Source organism: Coffea arabica, chromosome 9e (genome assembly GCF_036785885.1).
Source record: "Coffea arabica cultivar ET-39 chromosome 9e, Coffea Arabica ET-39 HiFi, whole genome shotgun sequence".
NCBI classification, from domain to species: domain Eukaryota; kingdom Viridiplantae; phylum Streptophyta; class Magnoliopsida; order Gentianales; family Rubiaceae; genus Coffea; species Coffea arabica.
In genome coordinates, this window is record NC_092327.1 from 27,405,996 (window position 1) to 27,430,559 (window position 24,564).

General features: G+C 36.0%; 1 protein-coding gene across 1 annotated transcript; it reads left to right on the top strand.

Annotated features, from left to right (window-relative positions):
• The first annotated feature begins 8,385 nt into the window (after positions 1 to 8,385).
• On the top strand, positions 8,386 to 20,927 carry LOC113710218 (DNA damage-binding protein 1). The gene is made up of 19 exons (XM_027233098.2): positions 8,386 to 8,649; positions 9,194 to 9,242; positions 9,786 to 9,845; positions 9,932 to 10,023; positions 10,258 to 10,309; positions 10,421 to 10,483; positions 10,630 to 10,679; positions 12,284 to 12,359; positions 12,781 to 12,990; positions 13,161 to 13,267; positions 13,423 to 13,531; positions 14,121 to 14,321; positions 14,410 to 14,625; positions 15,062 to 15,172; positions 16,992 to 17,267; positions 17,584 to 17,858; positions 18,728 to 19,079; positions 19,683 to 19,967; positions 20,111 to 20,927. Exons 1-19 carry the CDS (start codon positions 8,546 to 8,548, stop codon positions 20,690 to 20,692), a joined length of 3,270 nt encoding a protein of 1,089 aa, XP_027088899.1. The 5' UTR covers positions 8,386 to 8,545; the 3' UTR covers positions 20,693 to 20,927.
• The last annotated feature ends 3,637 nt before the right edge of the window (positions 20,928 to 24,564 follow it).

The following is a 24,564-nucleotide window of genomic DNA, read 5'->3' on the forward strand; positions in this document are numbered from 1 at the left end:
CAAAAGGCAATTTGTACACAGTAAATTTCAATTTAAACATACTAGTCTCACAGATCAAAAGCAAACAATAATACCCAAACAAACATAACATTTTGCCAGAAAAAACTTCATGCTAGTATTTGCAAATCCATTTGTAGATCTCGAGATCAATTTCACAAAAATGGAAAAGGCAAAAAGAATTACTAATTATAACATCAAAGGTCCAAAGTATTTATACAGGTCACACGTTAAGTTAGAGATTGCAATAAGGCTAAATAATATGGAAAAATAGTTAATACAATCAAACGTTGTAAAAATTTCTAGGGATAAAATACCTAAAAAAGAATTTTTAAATATTCTTCAGCATTTTGGATCCAGTAGTGCAGCGTGAAAATGTAGTAGTAGTAAATCTCACTATTAAAATTGTAAAAAAAATAGCCAACTGTAGAAATGATTTTGCTATTAGAAACATGTTATGACTGGGACTACAATTCACAGAAGTAGTTATTAGCTATTGGAATGGAGTTGACAGCTGAACAAGAGTTAATTAGAAAGTTGTTAGTAGTGGCAATTACTAGTAGTAGTAGCTCATGTGATCTCTTATGGCAGTTACCTAAGCTAGGAGGCAATTTGTATAAATAGAATTCTTAGCATCTGGAACGAATCATGTTGGAATTCAATTGTAAAGATACTCTCTCTCAATAATATCCAGCTTCTTATTCTTCTTCTTCTTCTTTCTTTTTCGTCTTCTTCCTCTCTCTCTCTCTCCCTTCCCCTTTGTTCATTTCCATCCCTTTTCTACTCTTTATTCTTAACTTTCCTTCTCCAATCATAACATTTGGTACCAGAGCTAGTGATCCTCGGATTATCAGCTCAAATTCTCACCAATGGCAGATGTAGCCAAGATGAAAAATTTTGAGGAACAATTATGCAAACAAGATGCAAGAATTGAAGGAATTCTTGAATCTATTGCTACGGATAGGCAAGAGTTGGAAGAGAAATTGACTACCAACTATGGTGAAATGAAGGCTCTTCTGGAGAATAGCAGTTCAGAAATGAAAGCTTTTATGGCCATCATCAACTGCCAGTTCAATGCATATATGAAGAAAATGCAAAGCAATAAAGGTATTCTGGGTAATTCTCCTCCTACAGGTGATCGATCATCACCTCACTTGACCCATGGGGGTTCAGACATAGGGCATCAGAAATGGGGTGAATGACCTCGCCATTTTCCTATTGGGTTACCAAAATTGGATTTTCCCTGTTTCAATGGAAGTAATCCTAGAGAATGGTTGAGAAAATGCGAGAAATTCTTCCATCTTTGCCAAATTCATGAGTCACAACACATGGATTTGGCTGAACTACATTTGAAGGAGAAGGCAGATCTGTGGTACCAGAATTTCAAGAAGGATAAAAGCTTATTTTCTTGGCACGAATTTGGATAAGAACTCTGCAGGAGATTTGGTGAATTGGCCGAGGATGATGTAGTGGAAGAATTCAACAAATTGCAGCAAGTTTCCACTATTATGGCCTATCAAGAAAAATTTGAAGAATTAAGAGCAAGGGTAATGTACACAGTTCCTGCTTTATCAGAATCTTATTATGTATCAATTTTCTTGAGTGGATTAAAAGAAAAAATTAAGTCAGTAGTAAAGATGTATCGGCCATCTACATTACAAATTGCCTTTGAGATGGCTAGGTGGCAAGAGCACAATTTGGGAATTACTCCAAAGCTGTACAGAACCTCTGCTAGGTATACATTACCCTCTCCATCACATCATGTGGATAACTCCAAATCCCTATCACTTTCACATGGTCAGAATAGCAGGAAGTCACACAATCAGAACCTAACAGAAGAAAGTTCCAAATCTACTAATCAGATTTTCAAGAAAATCACTCCTTCAGAATTCCAATACAAAAAGGATCACAAGTTGTGCTTCAAATGTGGAGACAAATTCAGTCCAGGCCATAATTGCAGAAATAAGGAAATACACATGATTCTGGAAGAAGAGTTGAGTCAGCAGAATCATGTAGGAGAAGATGAGGATCAGGAGAAAATCATTGAGTCTCAAGGCAATAGAAGACATAATGATGTAGAGATCGCTCTGCATTCAGTTACTGGGTATTTAACTTCCAGTACTATCAAGATGACAGAAAATTTTAGGGAGCAAGCAATAACTATTCTTGTAGATGGTGGAAGGACCCATTGCTTTATTAAACCAGCTATTGTGCAATCCTATTATGAGATTATCAAGCCTCATGAACCCTTTAAGGTGAAGATAGTTGATGGTAAAGAATTGGTTTGCAACTAGTGGATTCCAGCAATGAAATGGAGTATTCAAGGCCACACTTTTACATATGATGTGTATGTTTTGGGTTTGCAACCTTATGATCTGATTTTGGGGGTGGATTGGATGAAATCTTATAGCCCCATGACATTTGATTTTAAGGAGTTAACTATGTCTTTTGCAAAGGATGGGGAAGATGTGATTTTGCAGGGAAATGCCCAAACAACTTAGGTGAAATTAAAGAAGGGCCGTGGTGAGTTGATGTATAGGAAGAGGGAGATCAGATCAGCTTTGCAATATTCTTGCACGATCAGAGTACAAGACTCACAGGTGACTGATGTTCCAGAATCTCTCTTAAAATTACTTGATCAATATGATGATATCTTTGCTGAACCTAAACATCTACCCCCTTCTAGACAGTTTGACCATAAAATACCACTCAAATTTGATGCTAAGCCATTCAAAATCAGTCCCTACAGATATCCCCATACCCAGAAAACTGAAATTGAAAGATAAGTCAAAGAAATGTTAGTTGTAGGGATCATTATACCTAGTCATAGCCCGTTTGCATCCCCAACTCTCTTAGTGAAAAAGAAAGACGATGCATTGACCTAGTCACAGCTAGAGACTATGCATTGACTATAGATAGTTGAATAGTCTGACAATCAAGGATAAATTTCCCATTCCTATAATTGATGATCTCCTTGATGAATTATATAATGCCAAGTTATTCTAAAAAATTGATCTAAGATCTGGCTACCATCAAATCAGAATGCACCTGATGACACTTTGAAAACAGCCTTTAGAACCCATACTAGCTTGTATGAATTTCTTGTGATGCCATTTGGGTTCACCAATGCCCCAACCATTTTCTAAGCACTAATGAATTCCATCTTTAAACCTTTCCTCATAAAATTTGTACTTGTTTTCTTTGATGACATCCTAGTTTATAGCCTTGACCTTGAAAGTCACGTTACTCACTTGTCCCTTGTATTGGATACCTTAAGAACTCATTCCTTATTTGCCAAAAAATCCAAATGCTCTTTTGGTCAAAATCAAGTAGAATATCTGGGACATATAGTCACTGGCAAGGGTATTTCTGTTGATCCGGCAAAGGTTGAGGCTTTGTTGTCCTGGCCGACTCCTCTCAATGCTAAAGCTCTAAGAGGTTTTTTAGGCCTCACTGGGTATTATAGACATTTTGTGAAAGGATATGGTAGTATAAACAGGCCCTTTATAGATCTTTTGAAGAAAAATAAATTTGAATAGGATGAAGTAGCCAACTTAGCATTCCAACAGCTTAAGAATGCTATGAGCAGCACACCTATATTGGCTCTGCCTGATTTTTCCCAACCATTTCAATTAGAAACTGATGCTAGTAAAGAAGCCATGGGTGCAGTATTGATGCAACAAGGAAGACCTTTGGCTTATATGAGCTAAGTATTGGGCTAGAAGAATCAATCACTATCCATTTATGAAAAAGAATTATTGGCACTCATTTCAGCGGTCAGTAAGTGGAGGCATTGCTTGTTAGGATCTCATTTCATTATCAAAATAGATCATGAAAGCTTAAAATATTTGTTGGAGCAGAAAGTAACCACAACGTTACAACAAAAGTGGTGGGCTAAGCTGATGGAGCTGGATTATGAAATACAGTATAAAAGAGGAAAAGAGAATTTGGTAGCTGATGCTTTGGCCAGAAAAGGTGATGATACAGATGGGAATTCTAAAGGAGGAATGGCTCAGATCTAGGCCATTTCTACTAAGAAACTTCTGTGGCTTTCTAAAGTTACTGAGAGTTACAATGAGGATGAATGGACCAAAGATTTATTGATTGCTCTAACTTCTAAAGATCTCATACTTCAGGAATACTCTTACAACCAGGGAGTGATCAGATTCAATGGCAGGATATTGATTGGTTCTACAACTGATCTTAGGCAACAACTTATTTCTATCATGCATGAATCAATCATTGGTGGACATTCTGGGAGTTTTAATCACTCGATAATGGAAAAATATTCTTGTCCTCTACCACCATTTTGCTTTTAATTGTCCTTTATGTGTGTATCTATAGAACAAAATTGAGCCATTTCATCTATCTTATTCAGTTTTGTAATCTATGGAAGCTCTAACACAAAACCTAGTTGTCGAGGGGGGTAAAAAAAAAAGAGAAATTCTCGTGATATTTTGTCTAATGCCTGTCGTTCATGTAAGAAAGACATTGTGTCTTTAACCATATGAGAAAGCTCACTTTAGGTTAGAATATGATCTTCGTTTGAATTTATTGATTTTCAGGATACATTTATATTTATTTTTTTAGAAATTTGAGCCAAAAGACCTGGGCGCCATGTGCAAAATAGCTACAGGAAAGAAATAGAGATAGAGATTGCCGTCCTAATCTTTCTCAACTTGATAGGATTCATAATGCATATGTGGTTCTTCCTAATGCTCCTAATTGTGAGCATTGTGGAGCCAAGAGGTTCCACTTTGTCCCTCCCAATTTCTACTACTCTGTAGGAGAAATTTCCATTGTTGCTACTCCAATGCCTTGTAATCTGAAGCCCTTATTTACTGATAATGATGAAGAAAGTGCTCATTTAAGGAATAATGTTTGAACTTACAACAATAACTTAGGTTTTACATCATTCGCTGCAAAATATGACTGAACTAACAAAAAACTCGAAGGGTGTTTATACATTTCATGTTCAAGGTTAAGTTAAACATTTTCTTAATGGTCTAATCCATAGAGGCAATCAGCTATTCGGAATTTAGTTGTATTTTTTTGACACAGATGAAGAATTAGCAAAAAAGCTTGATAGTTCTGATAAATTACGTGAAAGCACTTTAAGTCAAGTTTTGACTGGAACTACTCGTGAGTAGTTTGATTTGTTTGCAACCCTAGTTGGCATAATAATAATAGATAGAAGACTAGACTGAAGCAAAATAAATGTTAAAAAGGTTCACCTATCAGCCACGCATTCTTTATATATAAACACTCCGTTGTTGAATAAATTTGCTATCTCAACTAAGAAATATTCAGTGTTAAGAAAATAATCATGAGCTGCATCACTGTAGGCAGGTAACTTTCATTCTTTCAATTTTCATTTGTTTTACAAAATCTAACAGGATTTATGGACATATATTCTTCTTATTACATCAATTTTCTTTTTTTGATCTTCTGTTCTCAGTTTAATGCTAGAAAATTTAACCACCCCTCATTTAACAGACAGCAGATTCATGGCCTACTGTTTTATATTAAAATGTAATCACAAAGGACAGGTATATCTTTGCATTTCATGTAACCTCAATAACTAATGTAGTGATATATAATATACTAACATGCAATCATTTATCTTTGCTTATCTTATTTCAAAAACTTAGATTTTAAGTCTTGCGATTGCATTTAACATTACTTATTTTATTCCTTAACCTAAGATTTTGCCTTCCGAGTTTGAACTATTGCTTAGTTGACACCAATGCAATACAATCATTCTCAGATATGGAACCTATAGATGGCTTATCACAGTCGCTGATCATTCATTTGCAGAAGGATGGGATGAATACTGCCATGAAAATATCACTAAGAAACATGATATGTTGTTACTTTGACATAGTGGCAATCTCATCTTTGATGTCATCCATTTTTGTGAGTTTCATAAGCAAGTTTACTTACATTGGACAGTTCTATTGCTAGATCTATTGTAGGCTGGTGTTGAACAGAGACAAGACCAGTATATGCTTCATTTTACTCTATGTATCCATTTGTGCTCTTCTTATTCTTAATACACTATCTGCTGAATAAGTGCAGCTTGTCTGCAGTCGATGGTTATCCAATAGCACGTAGCTTCATCAATGAAATCAAATTTAATCCAAAATCTAACTGATTCAGTTTGCTTTTATCAGATTTTTTCTTCAACTACTCCCAGCGCATTAGCAAGCTAACTTACACTACCTTTTTTTGCCATTATTGTTCCATTTCTTTTAACTGAATCTATGTTTTCACTTCTACAATCTAACTTTCATTAATCATTAGCAAAAAATTCCAAGGTTTGTCAATCACTACGTCAATGGTGACGTGACTCCAACTCTTCTCATCAAGACAGGAAACAAAGCTACCAAAATTGGTGTCAAAGGAAAAAAGCTCAAAAGAATTGGAGAAGTTTCATCCTTGAGCATGTATTGCAACATAATGAAATCATTGTATTTATTCCCAAATCAAAGACAATCTTTACAGTTTTAATCTTTGATGATAACGGAGTTGAGAAAATATTTTCGTGGTATTACACCTTTCATGTTTATTCGGATGGTTAGAGTTCTAATGAATTCATGTAGCCTTCTTTCCTTATATACCAGCACAGTATTTCATGATGCTGAATCAAGCTCCTATGCACCATAATATACTCAATTTGCAAATTGTCAAAGAAAATTAGGGATAGCCAGCTTGTTGCCTATCTTCTCATTCATTCTATTTTCCTAACAAGTGTACTAGCCATGTTTCTCCTTTTTTGTGTGTCTTGCTTCTGATACTTGTAAAGATGAAAATTTTTGATTATCTTTATTATCTGTTGCCTCGACCCATTTCCTATCCAATTTTTTTCCTACTTTATCTTATGCTGAAACTTTTATCTACGCACATTTCCTTACTACGTACTTTGATTATTTCAGCTGCTCAGTAAAATTTTAAGCACATAATCACATATACAATTTATTATATTTGACTATAGCACATACTATATCTATTTAAATATCTGGGCATTTTCTAGGCATATGTGAAATCCACACCGCACATTTGCGCGGTGTTCTCCTCCTAGGATCCAATAAAATCCTATATGTATGGAACTTGAGCTCAAGTTTCAAATCAAGCTCAACCTAGTTTAGGTTATTATGGGTGAGATCCAGCCGAAATTAAACTCCTATATTATCTCGAGTTAATCCCAAGCATAGGTAAAGAAGTTAATCGAACTCGAGATTGAGTATTTGTTTACATCCTTACTGATTGCCGCCATTGGCATAAGCTCTCTTAAGATACTGAAGAAGTTAATCGAACTCGAGATCGAATGTTTGTCTAAGCCCCTATTGATTGCCTCCAATGTTTTGTAACTCGGACCATTAATTGAATCGGTGAGGTATTCGGGTCGAAATTCAACCGGTTGGACCGATTTAACCCCAGTTCAATAATTTTTTTAAAAATAATTTATATAAATATATATATATGTATAAAATAAGACATACAATGGACTAATTTAACACTTTATATGATGAAAAGTTTAATATTTTCAAAGGACTTGGATTTTCACAAATAAAAAATTTAAATTATAAGTTGCAATAAACAAATTTTATTTCAATCTCAATTGTATCTACCAAAAAATAATCTTAAATCCAACCCAAAAATACCACAATATTATAAAATTATACAAAATTCGCATCCATGGGAATTAGACATTGTGAATTAAAATTTTTAATTCAAGTTTTTGGGATTTAAAGATTGCAACTTAAAAAAAAAGAAGTTGGAGTTTGGAGGAAATCAGGAAAATAGAAAATAGAAATGCAAACTTGATAAGAGGCAAAAACTGTGAAGAAAGTGAGTGGATGTGACATTTAATAATTAGTTTTTAAGGTTAAGGAAAATCTATTCTTTTATATATATATATTAATTTAATAGGCAAAAATACAAAAATCACCGAGTTCAAACGATTTTTATCGATTTTTAACTCCAATCAACCCGAGATATGAATCGAAGCGGAGTTATGATCGATTCCTAGTCTGATCGATTGAACTGACCAGTCTAATCCGATTTTCAAAACAATGTTAGCCGCCATTTGCATAAGCTCTCTGACGATTCTGAAACTTGTGGCTTCCCAAACCACCCCCTCCACATGACCCCGGCAAATTTTTTTATTTTTTTTAAAAGATGGACAAAATTTCTTCATAACGGTGTCGTTTTATCGGGGTGTGGTCTAGAAACTTGTTCATCTTTTCCTTTTCTCCCTAATCCGCCATCAGCGACCTCAGATGTTACTAAATAATAAAATCAGCACCCACCTTATTTACTTTCGTTTTCACCTCTCCAGACGAAAACCTTCAGTCTATGACTACGCACACTGGAAAGTGAATAGTTACTCCCATTTGTAATTTTGTACATCTAATAATAATAAAATACCAGAGAGAGAAAGAGTGGGCAGGAATTAAGTTAGGGTTTTGGATTAAGAAAGTAAAAAGAAGAAGACTAAGAAGAAAAGTGGAAATCTCCAGCGCGAGAGATATAGAGAGATAGAGAGATGAGTATATGGAACTATGTGGTGACGGCGCACAAGCCGACCAATGTAACGCACTCGTGCGTCGGCAATTTCACCGGTCCTCAGGAGCTCAATCTCATAATTGCGTAAGCTTTTTTATGCCTCTATTTTTTCCCAGTAATTAAAGAAATGAAGAATTTTTCGTTAGTTTATTGACTCCTATTTATTTTTAGCTGTTTTGTGTTTCTGCAGATTTTTTTTTTAAATTTCTCATACTTGAATTATGGCATTTTAATTGTATAAGTGAAGAGACGTTATAATTATGATTCTTTTCCTACCTAAAATTTTGTTGTTGGTCGGGATTTTTTTTTCTTTGATTTGTAAGTTTGCATTTTTGCTTGTTTTCAGTCAATTCTTTTTAATTCGGCATACAGGTGAATTGTGAATTGGTACGTGAAAATTTGTGAAAAAGCGTGTGTGCTTGATGGTCAAAATCAGAAAATGGCTTAACTTTGGGCTATACATTATTTGGGCATTTGTTCTGACTTTTGAACGGGATTATTTTTGAACCAATTGAGTGTACTCTCCTATCCAGTAATAGTCAGTTGAAAGTCTTTAAGTAGTGGGATCCATGTTTCTTTTTGTTATTTGTTGCTCAAATACTTTATTTATGTTACCACATGTTCTCAGGAAATGCACAAGAATCGAGATTCATTTGCTCACTCCTCAAGGTTTACAGGTGGGGTTTTTTATTTTTATTTTTATGAGATTTACAAGTTGTTACATATTTGTGTTTGTGAAGAAGTTAACCTTCTTCCTTGTATAGCATCTCTTTCATTAAATGTTAAAAATTCATAATGAATCCTTTCAGAAAGGTAACACAAGTCTGCTGTGCTTCCCTGACAATTTAAGAGGCCTACAATGAGTTATTTAAAAAATTTAGCATCACCTAGAATCTCATGGAATTGTATGTTTATGTACATTTACAATATTTATGTGCATTAATTATCGAAAGAACGACACTCAGAAAATATGGGTACAAGTATAGGTTTAGGTGTATATTTAGGTTTATGATTCATCAAATTTGGGAGCATAGATGTGGGGAGATTGCCGCAAATTTGGACCCTGGTACTTGATTACGTAGTAAATTTTCTGTAAGTAGATATGACGGTTGTTTGTCAATGTGGTATTTTGCGTTATGTGCTTTGTAATTTGTGATTTAAAAATCTTCAGAATCCTAGGAAATTTTGGTGGAACTGAGTTTAATTTTGTCTATCTGCAGCCTATGTTGGATGTGCCAGTATATGGCAGAATTGCAACACTTGAGCTGTTTCGACCACATGTGAGTTTTTGACTTGAATTTTGTTAAGCATTTATGTAAGTCAAACGTGTATCAATCTTACATGTATTGTCTTCTTGCACTGACAGGGTGAAACACATGATCTTCTGTTCATAGCAACAGAAAGATATAAATTTTGTGTTCTTCAATGGGATCCTGAGGCTGCTGAAGTAGTTACTAGGTCAGATAGCTAAATTTGGTTGTATCATTAATATCTCTGTTATTTCTGTGCTTGATAATCTGATCTAAACAAAAGAATATGTAATTCTTATAGGAATTCTCCACATGAAATGTCGATTTTGAATAGCAATAATTTTGATTCCTTGAGAAGTAACACTTCATAGTCAAATGCATCCTATCATATCTCATGTTCTGTTGTGCTGTAATATAATCATAATGACTGATGTTTTAATAGAGCGATGGGGGATGTTTCTGATCGAATAGGCCGTCCCACTGACAATGGTCAGGTACTCTACTACTTGCCCATAAAGTAGTTCACTTGCACTTGAAGCTGTCTTCATATATATATTTGGGGAAAGCTTCCAATTCTGATGTGAATTGTTATCTTGTTTTTGCAGATCGGCATAATTGACCCAGATTGCAGATTGATTGGGCTTCATTTGTATGATGGATTATTTAAGGTAATCTTGAATAGTGCACTAATTTATTATTATAATACTTCCCAGTGATTTATTTCTATCTCTTGTTTGGTACTCTTATTACTCAAATGGATGCCGTCACTATCTTGATCTCTGATGTAGTAGGCAACTGTTTTATTTGTTGCCAGGTTATTCCATTTGATAACAAAGGCCAACTCAAGGAAGCATTTAATATAAGGTATTCTCCAATTTTCTTTACTATTTCTAGATGTCAGACTTACGTATATGGAGTTGGTTGATAATAGACTAGCTGTGATAATTTCTGCACCGTGATTGATCTAACTTTCTTAGCTTTTTTCTGGTTATGGATATCATAACTAGTAATACAGATTTTTCAAACATGGCAAGCTACTGGGTGATCCCAGATTTTTGTCTGAAATTGTTCATGGTGCCCTTTTACTTGTAGGAGATACTGGAGGAACTTTGCTTCTCCTTGGGTGATGTTACTTTTCTTCTTCTTTGGAGTAACCAAGAAGATGCTCAAAAGTTTTTCAGAGCCAAGTTTGCATAATAGTTTTAGTCCTTCCCTGAAGATAAAAGAGGAAAACTCGTACTAGCAAACTAGAAAAACAAATAAGAAACCAGCACTGGGTAATGGAAAGAGAATATCGTGCTTCTCAGTTGACTTGTGGTGAAAATGTAGTCTAAGTGGCAAATAAATCAAAATAGTCTCCTAATTGGATATGGTGTTTTTTGAGTGTGCCAATGTGCATATGTAACACCTTCTTGGTGGATATTGATTAAATTTTTTTTCTTATATCAAAAGGTCAAAAGAAATGCCTTTTGGAGTTGGACATTTTTTGCCCCTAGTTCTATGATTATTATTAACAGATCTCTTAAACGAGTGACTTGTATAAACAGATGTGGAGATACTTGCAGGGTCTCGCTTGTAAGTATTGTCTTTAAAGAGTGGAGTTATTGGGTAGTTTTAATCTTGCATCCGTCTGAGTTTTAGTATTGTTCATATTTTCCTTTGGATGCCAAGTGTTATTCTCAGAGGATAGTCTGCTTGGTGCAAAAACATTTTTCTATGAATTAGGTTTTGCTAGAATCTTGATAACCTTTAGATTTATCTCTTGAAATTCAGTTGATGGAAGATAATTGCTACTATGATTCGAAAGTTTCTATGACAGTTGACTTTTTCAAGCATGCATTTCTGCTTGATGATTGCATATGTTATGTTGTTGTTTAATTGGTTGACCTCGCACTTTGCACTCATTACTACATGATGGGCTGAGGAGATATCCCATGTGAGATGGAATAGTTGCCAGAGATTTTTGACTTGACTTTCTTGAACCCATTTACCTTAGATGCAGCAGGATGAAATCTCTGTCGTATCAAGATTCTGATGTGTTTGGCAATGAGTACCAATATAGGGATATGGGACCCTGTCAAGAATGTGAATAATTTCATAATGTAATCGACGTTTTAGAAAGAATAGGCGTAATTTTAGATTGCAAAATCTGCCCTTGTGTTGCCACATATTTGGCACTCTATCAATGTTTTTAACCAAAGTGATACTGTTTTTGTTTAAAGCCAGTTATAGCTTACTTGATGTTCCTGTATTCCTCTATTTGTGTTAGTTAACTTACCTGTGAAACTAAATACTAGTCAGTTGAAGTGCTGCAAGTATACGTATACATTTGATAAATCATGTATTGTGTTGTTCAGTGGTTCCTGTTTGTTTCTTAATACATAGCCAATTAATCATAGCATGCACTAATTCGTGTCCCTAAACTGGCTTTTTTTTTTCTTTTTTATTTTGTTTTTTATGGCTTCCAGGCTTGAAGAGCTTCAAGTTTTGGATATCAAATTTCTTTACGGTTGCGCAAAGCCTACGATAGTTGTTCTGTACCAGGTTTTGTTTTTGCTTTTGCAACAAATTTCTCATTGCTATTCTCAATGCACCCAAAACTTCTCTATGCAAGTTTTGTAGTCTTTGTGCCATAAAGAGACGAATTTTTCTCGCTTGATTACCTATAATCATATGATTTTCTGTTTTTTCTGTGTATATAGTATGATTTTCATAATTTGGTTGATTAATATTTGATGCATGTGCCAGCAATGTGTTATATCTGGCCTTTCATGAAACCATACAAACTGCTAATGGAAGTTCTTTCAGTTATAGTCCAAGATTCAGATGTCTGCCCTCATCTCTCTCTCTCTCTCTCTGTCTCTCTATCTATGCATGTTGTGGAGTCTCATAATATTTTCTATTGTAAGTATAATTATGTGCTTTAGATGTTTAAACTTGGTGTTTGTCCTGATATTATTGGCAGGATAATAAGGATGCTCGTCATATCAAAACTTACGAAGTGGCTTTGAAGGATAAAGATTTTGTTGAGGGACCATGGTCTCAGAACAATCTCGATAATGGAGCTGATTTGCTAATACCTGTACCTCCTCCTCTTTGTGGGGTTCTAATTATTGGTGAAGAAACTATAGTGTATTGTAGTGCCACTGCTTTTAAAGCAATCCCTATTAGACCTGTGAGTTGTCAACACTAACTGCTTAATCATATCATGCTTTCTATCCTGCAGAAACCCTTCCTAGGGGATGAAACAAAAGACACAGAGTGTTTTTCCAAATCTTTACCATTCACTAATCACAATTACATTTTCAGTTCTTAGTTTTAATTTTTTTGGTTATTTTTCTCAAGTCAATTACAAGAGCCTATGGAAGGGTTGATGCTGATGGTTCTCGATACCTACTTGGAGATCATAATGGTCTACTCCACCTCTTGGTGATAAATCATGAGAAAGAGAAGTGAGTGTTATCCTTCCATCCAGTCTTTCGTTTTTAGCACTTGATTAGCAAATGATATCTGGGTGTTAGCTCATTTGTGGAATGAGAGGCTTTCTCCTTGTGCTGAATATCCATTTTAGTTGTCTGAAGGATTTCTATTGTTCATCTGTAAATAGAGTTACTGGACTCAAAATTGAGCTGCTGGGGGAAACTTCTATTGCATCAACAATCTCATATCTTGACAATGCCTTTGTATACATTGGGTCAAGCTATGGAGATTCACAGGTATGCTTCTCATGCGGATTTTCACTCGGAAGTTTGAAAAACTGGATAAAATTCTTGCATTGTTCTAGGGAATATAATCAATTGAACGTACTTACTCCATGAATTTGATAGAAGGAAAATGAACTGTGCAGTACTCTAGTTTATAGCCTTTGATTTTTTATGCAACCACAGGTTTTTCCTCTCCAAGTTCTTGCTTGCTGTATTCTTCAACTTTTTCAAAATGTTTCTGTGTCTATGGAAGTCAAACACGTATTTTTGGTTCCTGTGAAAGGTTAACATAGTCCAAGAAAAAAAAGTAAGTTTTCCTTTTGCATTTTATTTGGTAAGAAAGTATACCAGTCAAAGTAAGTCTTTCAATTCCTTGGTATAGAAAGTTGATATGAATAATAATCTTGTGTCATATTAATCGACTTCATCTTCATGTTAGCTTAGTTAGTTGCTATTGTATATGTTGTCTCTAATGTATATGCCCATGAACAGCAATTGGCCCTTGGGACTCATCTTTTTAGAATCTCTTGTCCTGAGTTTCACAAATTTTTCCTTATTTATGGAGATGAACCTGACATGAAGTTGTGTGATTTCAATTCAGCTCATAAAGCTAAATCTTCAGCCTGATCCAAAAGGTTCTTATGTAGAAGTTTTAGAAAGATATGTCAACTTGGGGCCAATTGTCGACTTCTGTGTGGTTGATTTAGAGAGGCAAGGTCAGGGCCAGGTTGTAACTTGCTCAGGAGCCTACAAAGATGGTTCCCTTCGAATAGTTCGAAATGGCATTGGAATTAATGAACAGGTTTGGCATGTCTAAATAAACTTGAATCCCTGAGGGATATCATTTTGTTGTTTTGTTAAAGCTGTGGTACATCTTTTTTCACTTGTAGGCATCTGTGGAACTCCAAGGCATCAAAGGAATGTGGTCACTGAGGTCAGCTACTGATGATCCTTATGACACTTTCCTTGTTGTCAGCTTTATTAGTGAGACACGTATTTTGGCAATGAATCTTGAGGATGAGTTGGAGGAAACTGAGATAGAAGGTTTTTGTTCTGAAGCTCAGACTTTGTTTTGCCATGATGCTGTATTCAATCAACTTGTGCAGGTATGACACTGCCCTATATCATCTTTCCAGCTGTACAATGCTTTTTAATTAGATTCTTGGTTGATAGAACTCAATATCTTTCAGTATAACTGTTTTCAGAATGTTGATTTCATGTTTGTACTATCATGCTTTATGAATGTCTCACAGAACCAGAGAAGTGACTGTAGTAAAACTTCATTACTATCATGTCCATGCTGAAGTCATCCCATTCTTCGTGCAAATGTTGGGGCAGTTTGCATATGTTTCTGTCTTGTCAGCACGATTAATTTTCTACCATGTGCCCACCCGCCAGGGGGTGCAGGGGGTATGGACAGCATTATGTATAGTGGGTTTCATGAAGAGTCTCCTCAGTCATTGTTGGGTCTCTTTGGATTTGAATTATATAGTGGGTCTGATATGGTTTTGAGATGTTCAATTCTTTTGGTGAATGTTGCAGGTGACTTCGATTTCAGTAAGATTGGTGAGCTCCACCTCTAGAGAATTGCGACATGAATGGTTTGCTCCTGCTGGATTCTCAGTGAATGTTGCAACCGCTAATGCCACTCAGGTTGAACATGGACACCTTTTCTTGTTTGCACTTTAGATCATAACTCTCGCTTGATACTTCTGTGATCCTTGATAGAGAGGCTAGAGTTCCAGTTGTCAAGTTTTAGGATTAGCTTGTTGTTCAGGTAGAACATGTGGGCATTGGAAAAGATAGTAAGTATTCTTAATGGTGCATCCTATCTTTTAAAGTTAGGAACCACAAGAGATTCTTTTTAATTTTATTGTGTGCATACGGTCATAAAGGAATCTAAATCTACTGAATCTGCAAAAGTAAATATTAGTTGGAAAATGTAAATAGCTGAGAACCAACCTTGTTTGTTTAATTTGTCTTTTTGATGATCAAATTTGATGATTCCATGATTGAACTCTAGCATTCATTTGATAGCTTGATGCATATCACTTCGTGAAACAATTCCTCGGTATAAAAATAAACGTTGAGACATTAATTAGCCAATAACTGTAGTATCAACCGCTTTTGCAGGCTCTGCAGATGCACTACCACCAGTCTATAAACTGTTAAACCTTGCATTTGAGCTAGACTAATCAATAAAACACCTATCTTTCCCTCCCTCCACCTAAGGTTGATGAAAAAAATGGGATCACTTCTTATGGACTCATTGAGAACAATTCGGATCTAGTTCATGGCCTATTAGAAGTAGAAGGCGCTCTGGTGGGATATTCACGGACAGAAAAAGATTGCAGTCAGTTTGATAATGATCAAGTGACATTGCTTCTTTGGCCCGAACGAAAGAATCCCTTCGATATGATGCAGAGTGGATCTTGTTCTATCCTTGGCCAGAGATTTCTCTATAATCAAAGTTTGAAGAGGGGGAGGGGGAAGGAGTCCTTGACCCGCAATAGATAGAGGAGGATTTATTCAATTACATAGTTTGGGCTCCTAGAATATGGCACTCTTGGGACTTTCTATTTGATTGTATCGAAAGGCCCAATGAATTGGGATCCCTAATGGTCCAGGCCATATAGGGGCAAGTGGATCATTTATGATGAAGAGGATGAGCTTCATTCTCTTTTGATACCCTCTACAGCTGATGAAGCTGATGAAAGGATTGGCAAGCAGTCTAGGTTGATCTCCAAGGCCAACTTCAAAAGCCCTGTAAATTTTTAGAATTTATAGAGAGGTGGCATTGGCTTATAATTCTGCTCATAGATCTCTTTGAGAAACCATAGCAGGACTTTTTGCCTAGTTCCTTCGACATTCAAGACATATCTCAGAAGTGCCCAACTTGCAGATACTCATAGGAATACCCAAATTTACCATCACCCCTAACCTAAAGAGCAAGGGGAAAGAATGGCCACCAACTTTTTGGTTATTTTACCTTGCCACAATCTTCAAAGCCGTATTCTGAACACAAATAAAATCTCGAGAACTATTATGATGACAAGATATATGCTGCCATGAGTTTGGCGAGCATACTAACTTCAGCTGCATTTTGATTGGTATATGTATCTTACTCGTCATTTTAGCTTTCAAGGATGGAAATGTATTTTGTTGAGAAAGTTAACTTTAGCTTAGTAGTTATATGCCTCAGCATCAAACATGGCTCTTTTTCTGTGATGTTGAATCAGAAGTTTCTCAGGAGACTGCTTTTGAATTTCAGAAATAAATGAACGAAAGAACTACTTATGAAAGTTGGTATTGTAGAGACGTGATCAAGATGTTTTTAGATGGTAGAGATAAGAATTTATTGATAGTTTTTCTTTCAGTTTTCAATATCTTTTGTTAGTTGTGGTTCTTATAATCCAATTTGATTTGCTTTTTATCATTGTTTGGTTAATATTGTTGTACCTGCTCTTAACAGGTTTTATTGGCTACTGGTGGTGGTCATTTAGTGTTCTTGGAAATTGGTGATGGAGTGCTAACTGAAGTAAAGCATGCTCAGCTAGAGTATGATATTTCATGCCTGGACATAAATCCAATTGGTGAAAATCCAAATCATAGTCACATAGCTGCAGTTGGAATGTGGACTGATATAAGTGTCAGAATTTTTTCCCTTCCTGACTTAAATCTGATTACCAAGGAGCATTTGGGAGGAGAGATAATTCCTCGCTCTGTTCTTCTCTGTTCCTTTGAGGGGGTATGTTCCTTTTGTTTTTTTCCCTCTTGATTTTGTCTTTTCTATTTGTCTTGCGTGTCTATAACAATTCGTGGGTTGCTTGTATTTGTCAAAGAATCCAAAGTAGTTCATTAGCTCTGATTATCATTTTTGACAAAGTATGAACTAATACGATGTTCCATTATGTGTGATGTGGCATTGTAATTGAATCCTTGCTTAATTATGCAATAGTTTGCCATACTTAAAATTGTAGCTGCATTATTCTGTGTCAGTAACTATTTATTAATTCATTTTTCCCCTGTATCTGTTTAAAGTAGCTTTTGTTGGTGTCATTTAGGTATCTTACTTGCTATGTGCCCTTGGAGATGGTCATCTGTTAAATTTTGTCCTGAACATGAATACTGGCGAGTTAACAGATCGGAAAAAGGTCTCTCTTGGAACGCAACCCATAACACTTCGCACTTTCTCATCAAAGAATGCAACACATGTCTTTGCTGCTTCTGATAGGCCAACTGTAATTTACAGCAGCAACAAGAAACTATTGTACAGCAATGTGAACCTAAGGGAAGTCAGTTACATGTGTCCTTTCAACTCTGCAGCTTTTCCTGACAGGTTTGTGTTTGAATATTTCATCTCTGTCGTGAAAATGTTTTGTTGCCAATTGGCATGTATGTGGCCACCTAATGTGCAAATTTTTTAAATTGATTAATAAATTGCTTGTTAATGTTCTTGTTATTTCGATATTCAGTTAGAAGTAGGAATCAGGTCTTGGTAGTCTCGTAGATCAGTTTTACACTATTTTGAAAGGGATGGGTGGGGTATGTTAGGGCAGGTTCTCAGGGATGTAAATCTGGTTGGGCAAATAGTATAGATATTTCAATGAAGAATGCTGCCTATTTTTTATTTTAGTACTAAGTGTGTTCAGCTTTTTAAGATCTTCCATTCATACTGAAGAGGGCTTATTTGAATAAGACATTTTTAATGCTTGTGTATGAATCGTCGTGGGAAGGACTGAGACTTCTTAGGAACAAGAGAGTATCCATCTGGGGAGACAATGAACTATGGATTCTCTGTTGGTTTTATGGGCTATTAAAGTTGGAAAGATGTTGCTTACAGTTTTCTGTACCTTTTCTGATGAATATTGTTCTGTATTTTGGAGGATCGTCGATTTCAATTTCTCTTTTACTTTATTTTATTTTATATACTGCATGCACTTAAGATAAACTTGCGGTTAATTGAAACTTGGTGTTCTTTAGTGATATGCTTATTGTGTATCCCTATATTGAGACATATGTTTTAATTATATAATGTGATTTTACAGAGACTTATTAGTTCTTTTCAATGAACTAAAATTTCCATTCCTGCTGTGGTGCACCATGAAGTTCTTTTAGCGATCGGAAATAATTTTTCTATTTTGGTGAAAGACTATCTATCATTTTGTCCAATTAAGAATTTCATTGACTCAGTCTTTTGTGTAACAGTCTTGCAATTGCAAGAGAAGGTGAGCTAACAATTGGTACTATAGATGACATTCAAAAACTTCACATTCGCACCATCCAACTTGGAGAGCATGCTCGTCGCATATGTCATCAGGAGCAGACCAGGACCTTTGCTATATGTAGTTTAAAGTACAATCAGTCAAGTACAGAAGATGCAGAAATGCATTTTGTACGCTTGATAGATGACCAAACTTTTGAGTTTATATCTTCTTATCCACTTGACCAGTATGAGTATGCTTGTTCAATACTTAGCTGCTCCTTTTCTGATGATAGCAATGTTTACTATTGCGTTGGCACTGCATATGTAATGCCAGAGGAGAATGAACCAACCAAGGTTAGTTCTCTGCATCAACCTATTTGTTCTTCTCTTTTTTCCCTGTTAGTTTTTTATTGCCTTCATGTGGCGAAGGTTTGAGTTTCATTTCACATAGTGAAATAGCTCGTCGTTTTCCGCCAGATGGTGCTGGTTGTTTTTTATTCTCTTTCTAAGTTTGAGATTTTGGCGTAGTTTAATTTCTACTTGGTTTAGTTACTCAGCACAATGTTTTTTTTTCTTTTTTTTACTTAATTAGAACTCTAGTTTTGGTTTGGCTTCTAAATATTGGTATTAACCAGTGATTTCTAAGTCAAGATTTTCATGATTGATTGAAATTTTTTCCTTTTTGAGTTCTTTTTGTGGAACTTTAGGGTTTTCTGTGAAACCAGTGCCTATACAAGGTTTCTATTGATTTGTATTTGAAAACCAAGATCTTGATCAGAAATCAAAGCATCGTTTTGCCTTCTTATGCTTTCATGATTGTTAGAGTTTCAATGTGTTTTAGTGAGGGATTTGATTTTCCATTACTAGTCTGTCGCTTACAGTTAAAAAAGTTTTTTTCCGCCTCCTGATTTTTTGATATTTGATCTCGTGCTATGTTTCTTTTTTGAATCATTGCAGGGCCGGATCCTTGTCTTCATTGTTGAAGATGGAAAACTCCAGCTAATTGCTGAGAAAGAGACTAAGGGAGCTGTGTACTCCCTGAATGCTTTTAATGGGAAACTGCTTGCTGCTATTAATCAGAAGATACAGTTGTATAAATGGATGCTTCGAGATGATGGTACCCATGAACTGCAGTCGGAATGTGGACATCATGGTCACATCCTTGCCCTTTATGTACAAACTCGTGGAGATTTTATTGTCGTAGGTGATCTGATGAAATCAATCTCACTGTTAATTTACAAGGTGAGAGAAGTGTCCTGTTAAAGGCCTTTTTGGTGAATATTTGTCTATCCCACATGGGTGTTCAGTTACATGTTGTTTGACTCTCTAGTGGATTTTATATAGTTCTATAATGACGATGTTCTTGATTTGGTTCCACATTTTAGCATGAGGAGGGTGCTATTGAGGAGCGAGCTCGTGACTATAACGCGAACTGGATGTCAGCAGTTGAGATTCTTGATGATGACATCTACCTAGGTGCAGAGAACAACTTCAATCTCTTCACTGTGCGGAAAAATAGTGAAGGCGCTACTGATGAGGAGCGTGGTCGTCTTGAGGTGGCTGGTGAATACCACCTGGGTGAATTTGTCAATCGGTTCCGTCATGGTTCTCTTGTCATGCGATTGCCAGATTCTGATGTTGGGCAGATTCCGACGGTCATTTTTGGGACAGTTAATGGTGTTATTGGCGTAATCGCGTCTCTTCCTCTTGAGCAGTACACCTTCCTGGAGAAGCTGCAGGCAACCTTGAGGAAGGTGATAAAGGGTGTGGGAGGTTTGAGTCATGAACAGTGGAGATCATTCTGCAATGAGAAGAAAACGGTGGAATCAAAAAATTTCTTGGATGGAGATCTTATAGAATCATTCCTTGATCTTAGTCGAAATAGGATGGAGGAGATTTCGAAGGCAATGACTGTTCCAGTGGAGGAACTTATGAAAAGAGTGGAAGAGCTAACTAGGCTGCATTAGGGGCGTATCCTGCTTGGTTGTCCTTCTGTCTTGTTTCACCTTTTCTTATTTTTCTTTGTGGGGAGGGGATTTTCTTTTGATTTGTCTTGTCAATCTCAAAACTAGGTAAATTCTTTTGCCTTAGACCTTTTTTTTTTTTTTTTTTTGTATTGCATGTTGCATTCTTTCTTCTCATGTAATTTATCTGTTGTTAATTAGATATAGCCAAAAAAAAAAAATTCTTGTTTTTAGAAAATGTGTTCTACAGATTAGCAGACATCACCGGGCAAAATTTGTTGCATGGGTGCGGCAATTAATAGGACTACTTATTTATCAATTCGTAACTTTAGACCGAGGAGCGAATTAAAGTTGTTTAATTTTCAAGGTCACTCATTTAATCATTTTGTACAATCAGTATCAAAAAATCTAAAGAAAGAAGTGTAGGGAGAACTCAGGTACACAAAATTAGAGGGAATAGCCGAATGGGTGCAGCTGATAGGCCTTGACAAGGTTTTCATAGGGTAAATTATTTTACATAAAAAAAAAACTAGCATTTTACCGAGATGAATTTTAATCATTCAAATTTGAATTTGGGTGTAACATTTTTTTAATCATTAAAAAGTAGCATTTGCCTTAGATGAATTTTAATCATTCAAAATTTACCTAGATGAATTTTAATCATTCAAGATTGAATTATTGTTCAGAAAATGAATTTTGATGAGGTGAATTTTTCTGATTTTGGCAATTTGTTAGACAAGCTCAGGATGTTTTGTAAAACCTTTTAAAAATGTAAAATCTTCCATGTTTTAGAAGTTGAAATTTGCCTACCTATGTTTTAGTAAAACTCTCTCTTGGTTTGGAATGTGGAACTATCTAGTGGGATGATTTCCCTCTTTCATTAATCAAAGCTGAAATCTATGAGTTAAATGAAAGCAATTTTGTTTTACCCTAAAAAAAAATGGTTGCAACATGGCTATGTATATTATGAAAACATAAGCAACTAATTTCACACTTCTAAAATATATTGCACTTAGATTAGACTGTGGAACTTTTTATTTTTTGGGTTTAACAAATGGATGTTGTAACAACCCCCCCCCCCCCCCCCCCCCCCCCCCCCCAACCCCCATCAAACCCCCCCAAAAAAAAAAATAATAACGAGAACAAAAATGCTTAGCAGTCCTTGGAGCTTCCTCGTCCATTGTAGCACCTACCAAAGGTATTGTTCCACGTTTTAACTTCTCTTGGCCAGCAATCTCCGGCTAGTTTCCTAGGGTCTCAGACTTTCAAACACATTTTTCTCCCAAAACTTGTTACCAAAAATCTGAACCGGAGCTGCAATTTGAGGAACCATGGAAAATGAAATCCTGCAAAAGATGGCCTCACTCTGTTTAACTGATGAAGATAGCTCTCAACTAACAAAGCAAGAATCAGGCAACCTTAGATCTCTAATGGAGCTCAAGAATAGCTGCTACGGGAGCCTGTTCTCAGACAAGAAAAATGTGGCTGTGAATGTAACCGTTGCAGGGCTAAGAAACACAATGATCAAGGCCTGGAACTGCAACAAGGATGGTCTTGCGGTTCGAAGATTCAATGATGGCGTGTACCAATTTTTCTTCAAGTATAGACAAGATCTCAACAGGGTTTTCAGTCAAAGCAGTTGGAGGTTTGGAAATAACCTCCTGAAACTTCATAGGTGGAGATTTGGCAAAGATGTTATCGACGAGGAATTTCATCGGACACATTTCTGGATTCATGTTACTGGTCTTCCTAGGCAACATTACACTAAAGAAGTCGGGTTGATGATTGGTGGAATCTTCAATGGTTGTTCAGTGGTTCAGATTAGGGAGAAAGTTCAAGGTGGGGCGAGGTTTTTTCGAGTACGAGCACTGGTGAACACTATGGAACCAATAAGAAAGGAGTTGAAGATTAGGCTACCATCCCAAGCAGTTGAATCATTTGCTTTCTTGAAGTATGAACGGCTTCCCAAATTCTGTTACTTCTGTGGTCGAATCGGGCATAGAGTGGAGAAATGTTTCCATGCTAGAGAGTCAGAAGTGGATGATATGGGGGATTATCAGTACGGCGATTGGCTGAATGCAGATCATGGATGGTCGTCGATCTTGCAGGAAATTAATCTTCAAGAGGTTCTTGATCAGCAGGAGAATCCAAGGCGAGGAAGAGCTGCTATGGGCGAGGAAGAATTGCCGGATTTTATGGAAGAATAGTTGAGGATTCTTTTTTTTTTTTTTCTTTTTCTTTTCGGGGTGGGGGTTATTTTTGTGGGATGAGATAAATGTATTTTTGACGGGGGGAAATTGGAACCTGAGTTCAAAATTAAAATTGACATGACTCATCTAGGAGGGAAGGTATCTAGAGGGGCATTTGAAATTGGCATGTGCATGTGAAGGTGAGTACAATATGGTGTACTGTAGGGATGGCAATGGGGGCGGGTGCCCGCGCGGGGGGCTCTCGGGGCGGGGGTTGGGGCGGGGGGGAATTTTTTCCCCCCGCTTAGAAACGGGGCGGGGGGCGGGGGAGTATACCCCCGCCCCATCCCCCGCCCCGCCCCCCGCAAAAAAAAAAAAAAAAAAAAATATATATATATATATATATATATATAATTATATATAATATGTAAGTTAATTAGTTATAAACTTATGATAATGATATTATTAGTTAGATGTATTATATAATGTATATTAGTTTATGTAATATAATTGATATTATCAATTATATGAATAATTCTACATGTCTACTAATAGAATTTATTAATTAGTTATACTAAATTTACTAATACATTTATACTAAATTTCTAATTACACTTAATAGAATAACACTTTTTTCTCAAAAAAAAGCACAAACACAATAATGAATTAGTGATTGCATTTGTACTAAAAGTGAAAACTTGACTATTTTAGTTATATTTATTTCATCATATTGGATTGTATTCAAATAACTTATGTTTGATTGTTTTTATGAGTTTCAATTGTAAAATTACAATGAATAATAATTTGGTGATGTGTTAATATTTTAGTACTTGATTATTTATTAAAATGTAATTATAATAAAATTATATAATAAAATTTTATTAACCCCGCGGGGGCACCCGCGAGGGAAGCGGGGCAAGGCGGGGCGGGGGCGGGGCGGGGCGGGGGGAGCAGGAGGCGGGGGACGGGGCGGGGGACGGGGGGAACTAATAGGCAACGGGGCGGGGGACGGGGGAGGGGTCCCCCGCCCCAACCCCGCCCCGTTGCCATCCCTAGTGTACTGCCCCATTTGCTGAAATTGGCATATGTGTTGTTTTGCAGTATCACACTATCACCTTCTCTCCAAAAATTGCTTGAAATTGCTATGGGGCTTGTTGAAAGGGGTTCAAAGTGTGTTTAATAAAAAATTAAAATTAGATTGAAGAAAAGACTAGAAGAGGAATAATTAATTTGATTGAGTATGCCTAATTATATGTATAATAACTAGTTTCCTTTAAGCACCTTTTAACTAAAATCCAATAGTATTGCACATTAACCTGGTCAAGTTTTTTTTTTTTTTTTTTTGCATATATTCATTTTGATAGATGAAAAGAATTTCTGACTACTTATCAACTCAGACAAACAAGAAAATTTTTTGAGGGGAAGCTTATGAGTTTTCAAGATCCAAGTAAGCCAAAAGCATATTTTCCGAGCCAACCAACATAAGACCACATACGTGACCAAGTTATCTTGAGGTAAATATCAACAAGTTTTAACTATTGGATCAAGGTCAGCGACAAGACTTTTAGAGCTCTCCTGTACTTTAGGTCCATATTTCAAATTCCACCTAGTGAATTAAGGGGAGGCGCAATTCTTCCTTTTGTCAAAAAATTTAAAGAGTGTAATAGTGCACTTGTCTGGAGGTTC

Coding starts and splice junctions, on each gene's coding strand:
- LOC113710218 (XM_027233098.2), top strand. CDS start 8,546: ATGAGTATATGGAACTATGTGGTGACGGCGCACAAGCCGACCAATGTA. Junction 10,024..10,257: donor GCTGCTGAAGTAGTTACTAG/GTCAGATAGCTA, acceptor ATGTTTTAATAG/AGCGATGGGGGATGTTTCTG. Junction 10,680..12,283: donor AAGGAAGCATTTAATATAAG/GTATTCTCCAAT, acceptor TATGGCTTCCAG/GCTTGAAGAGCTTCAAGTTT.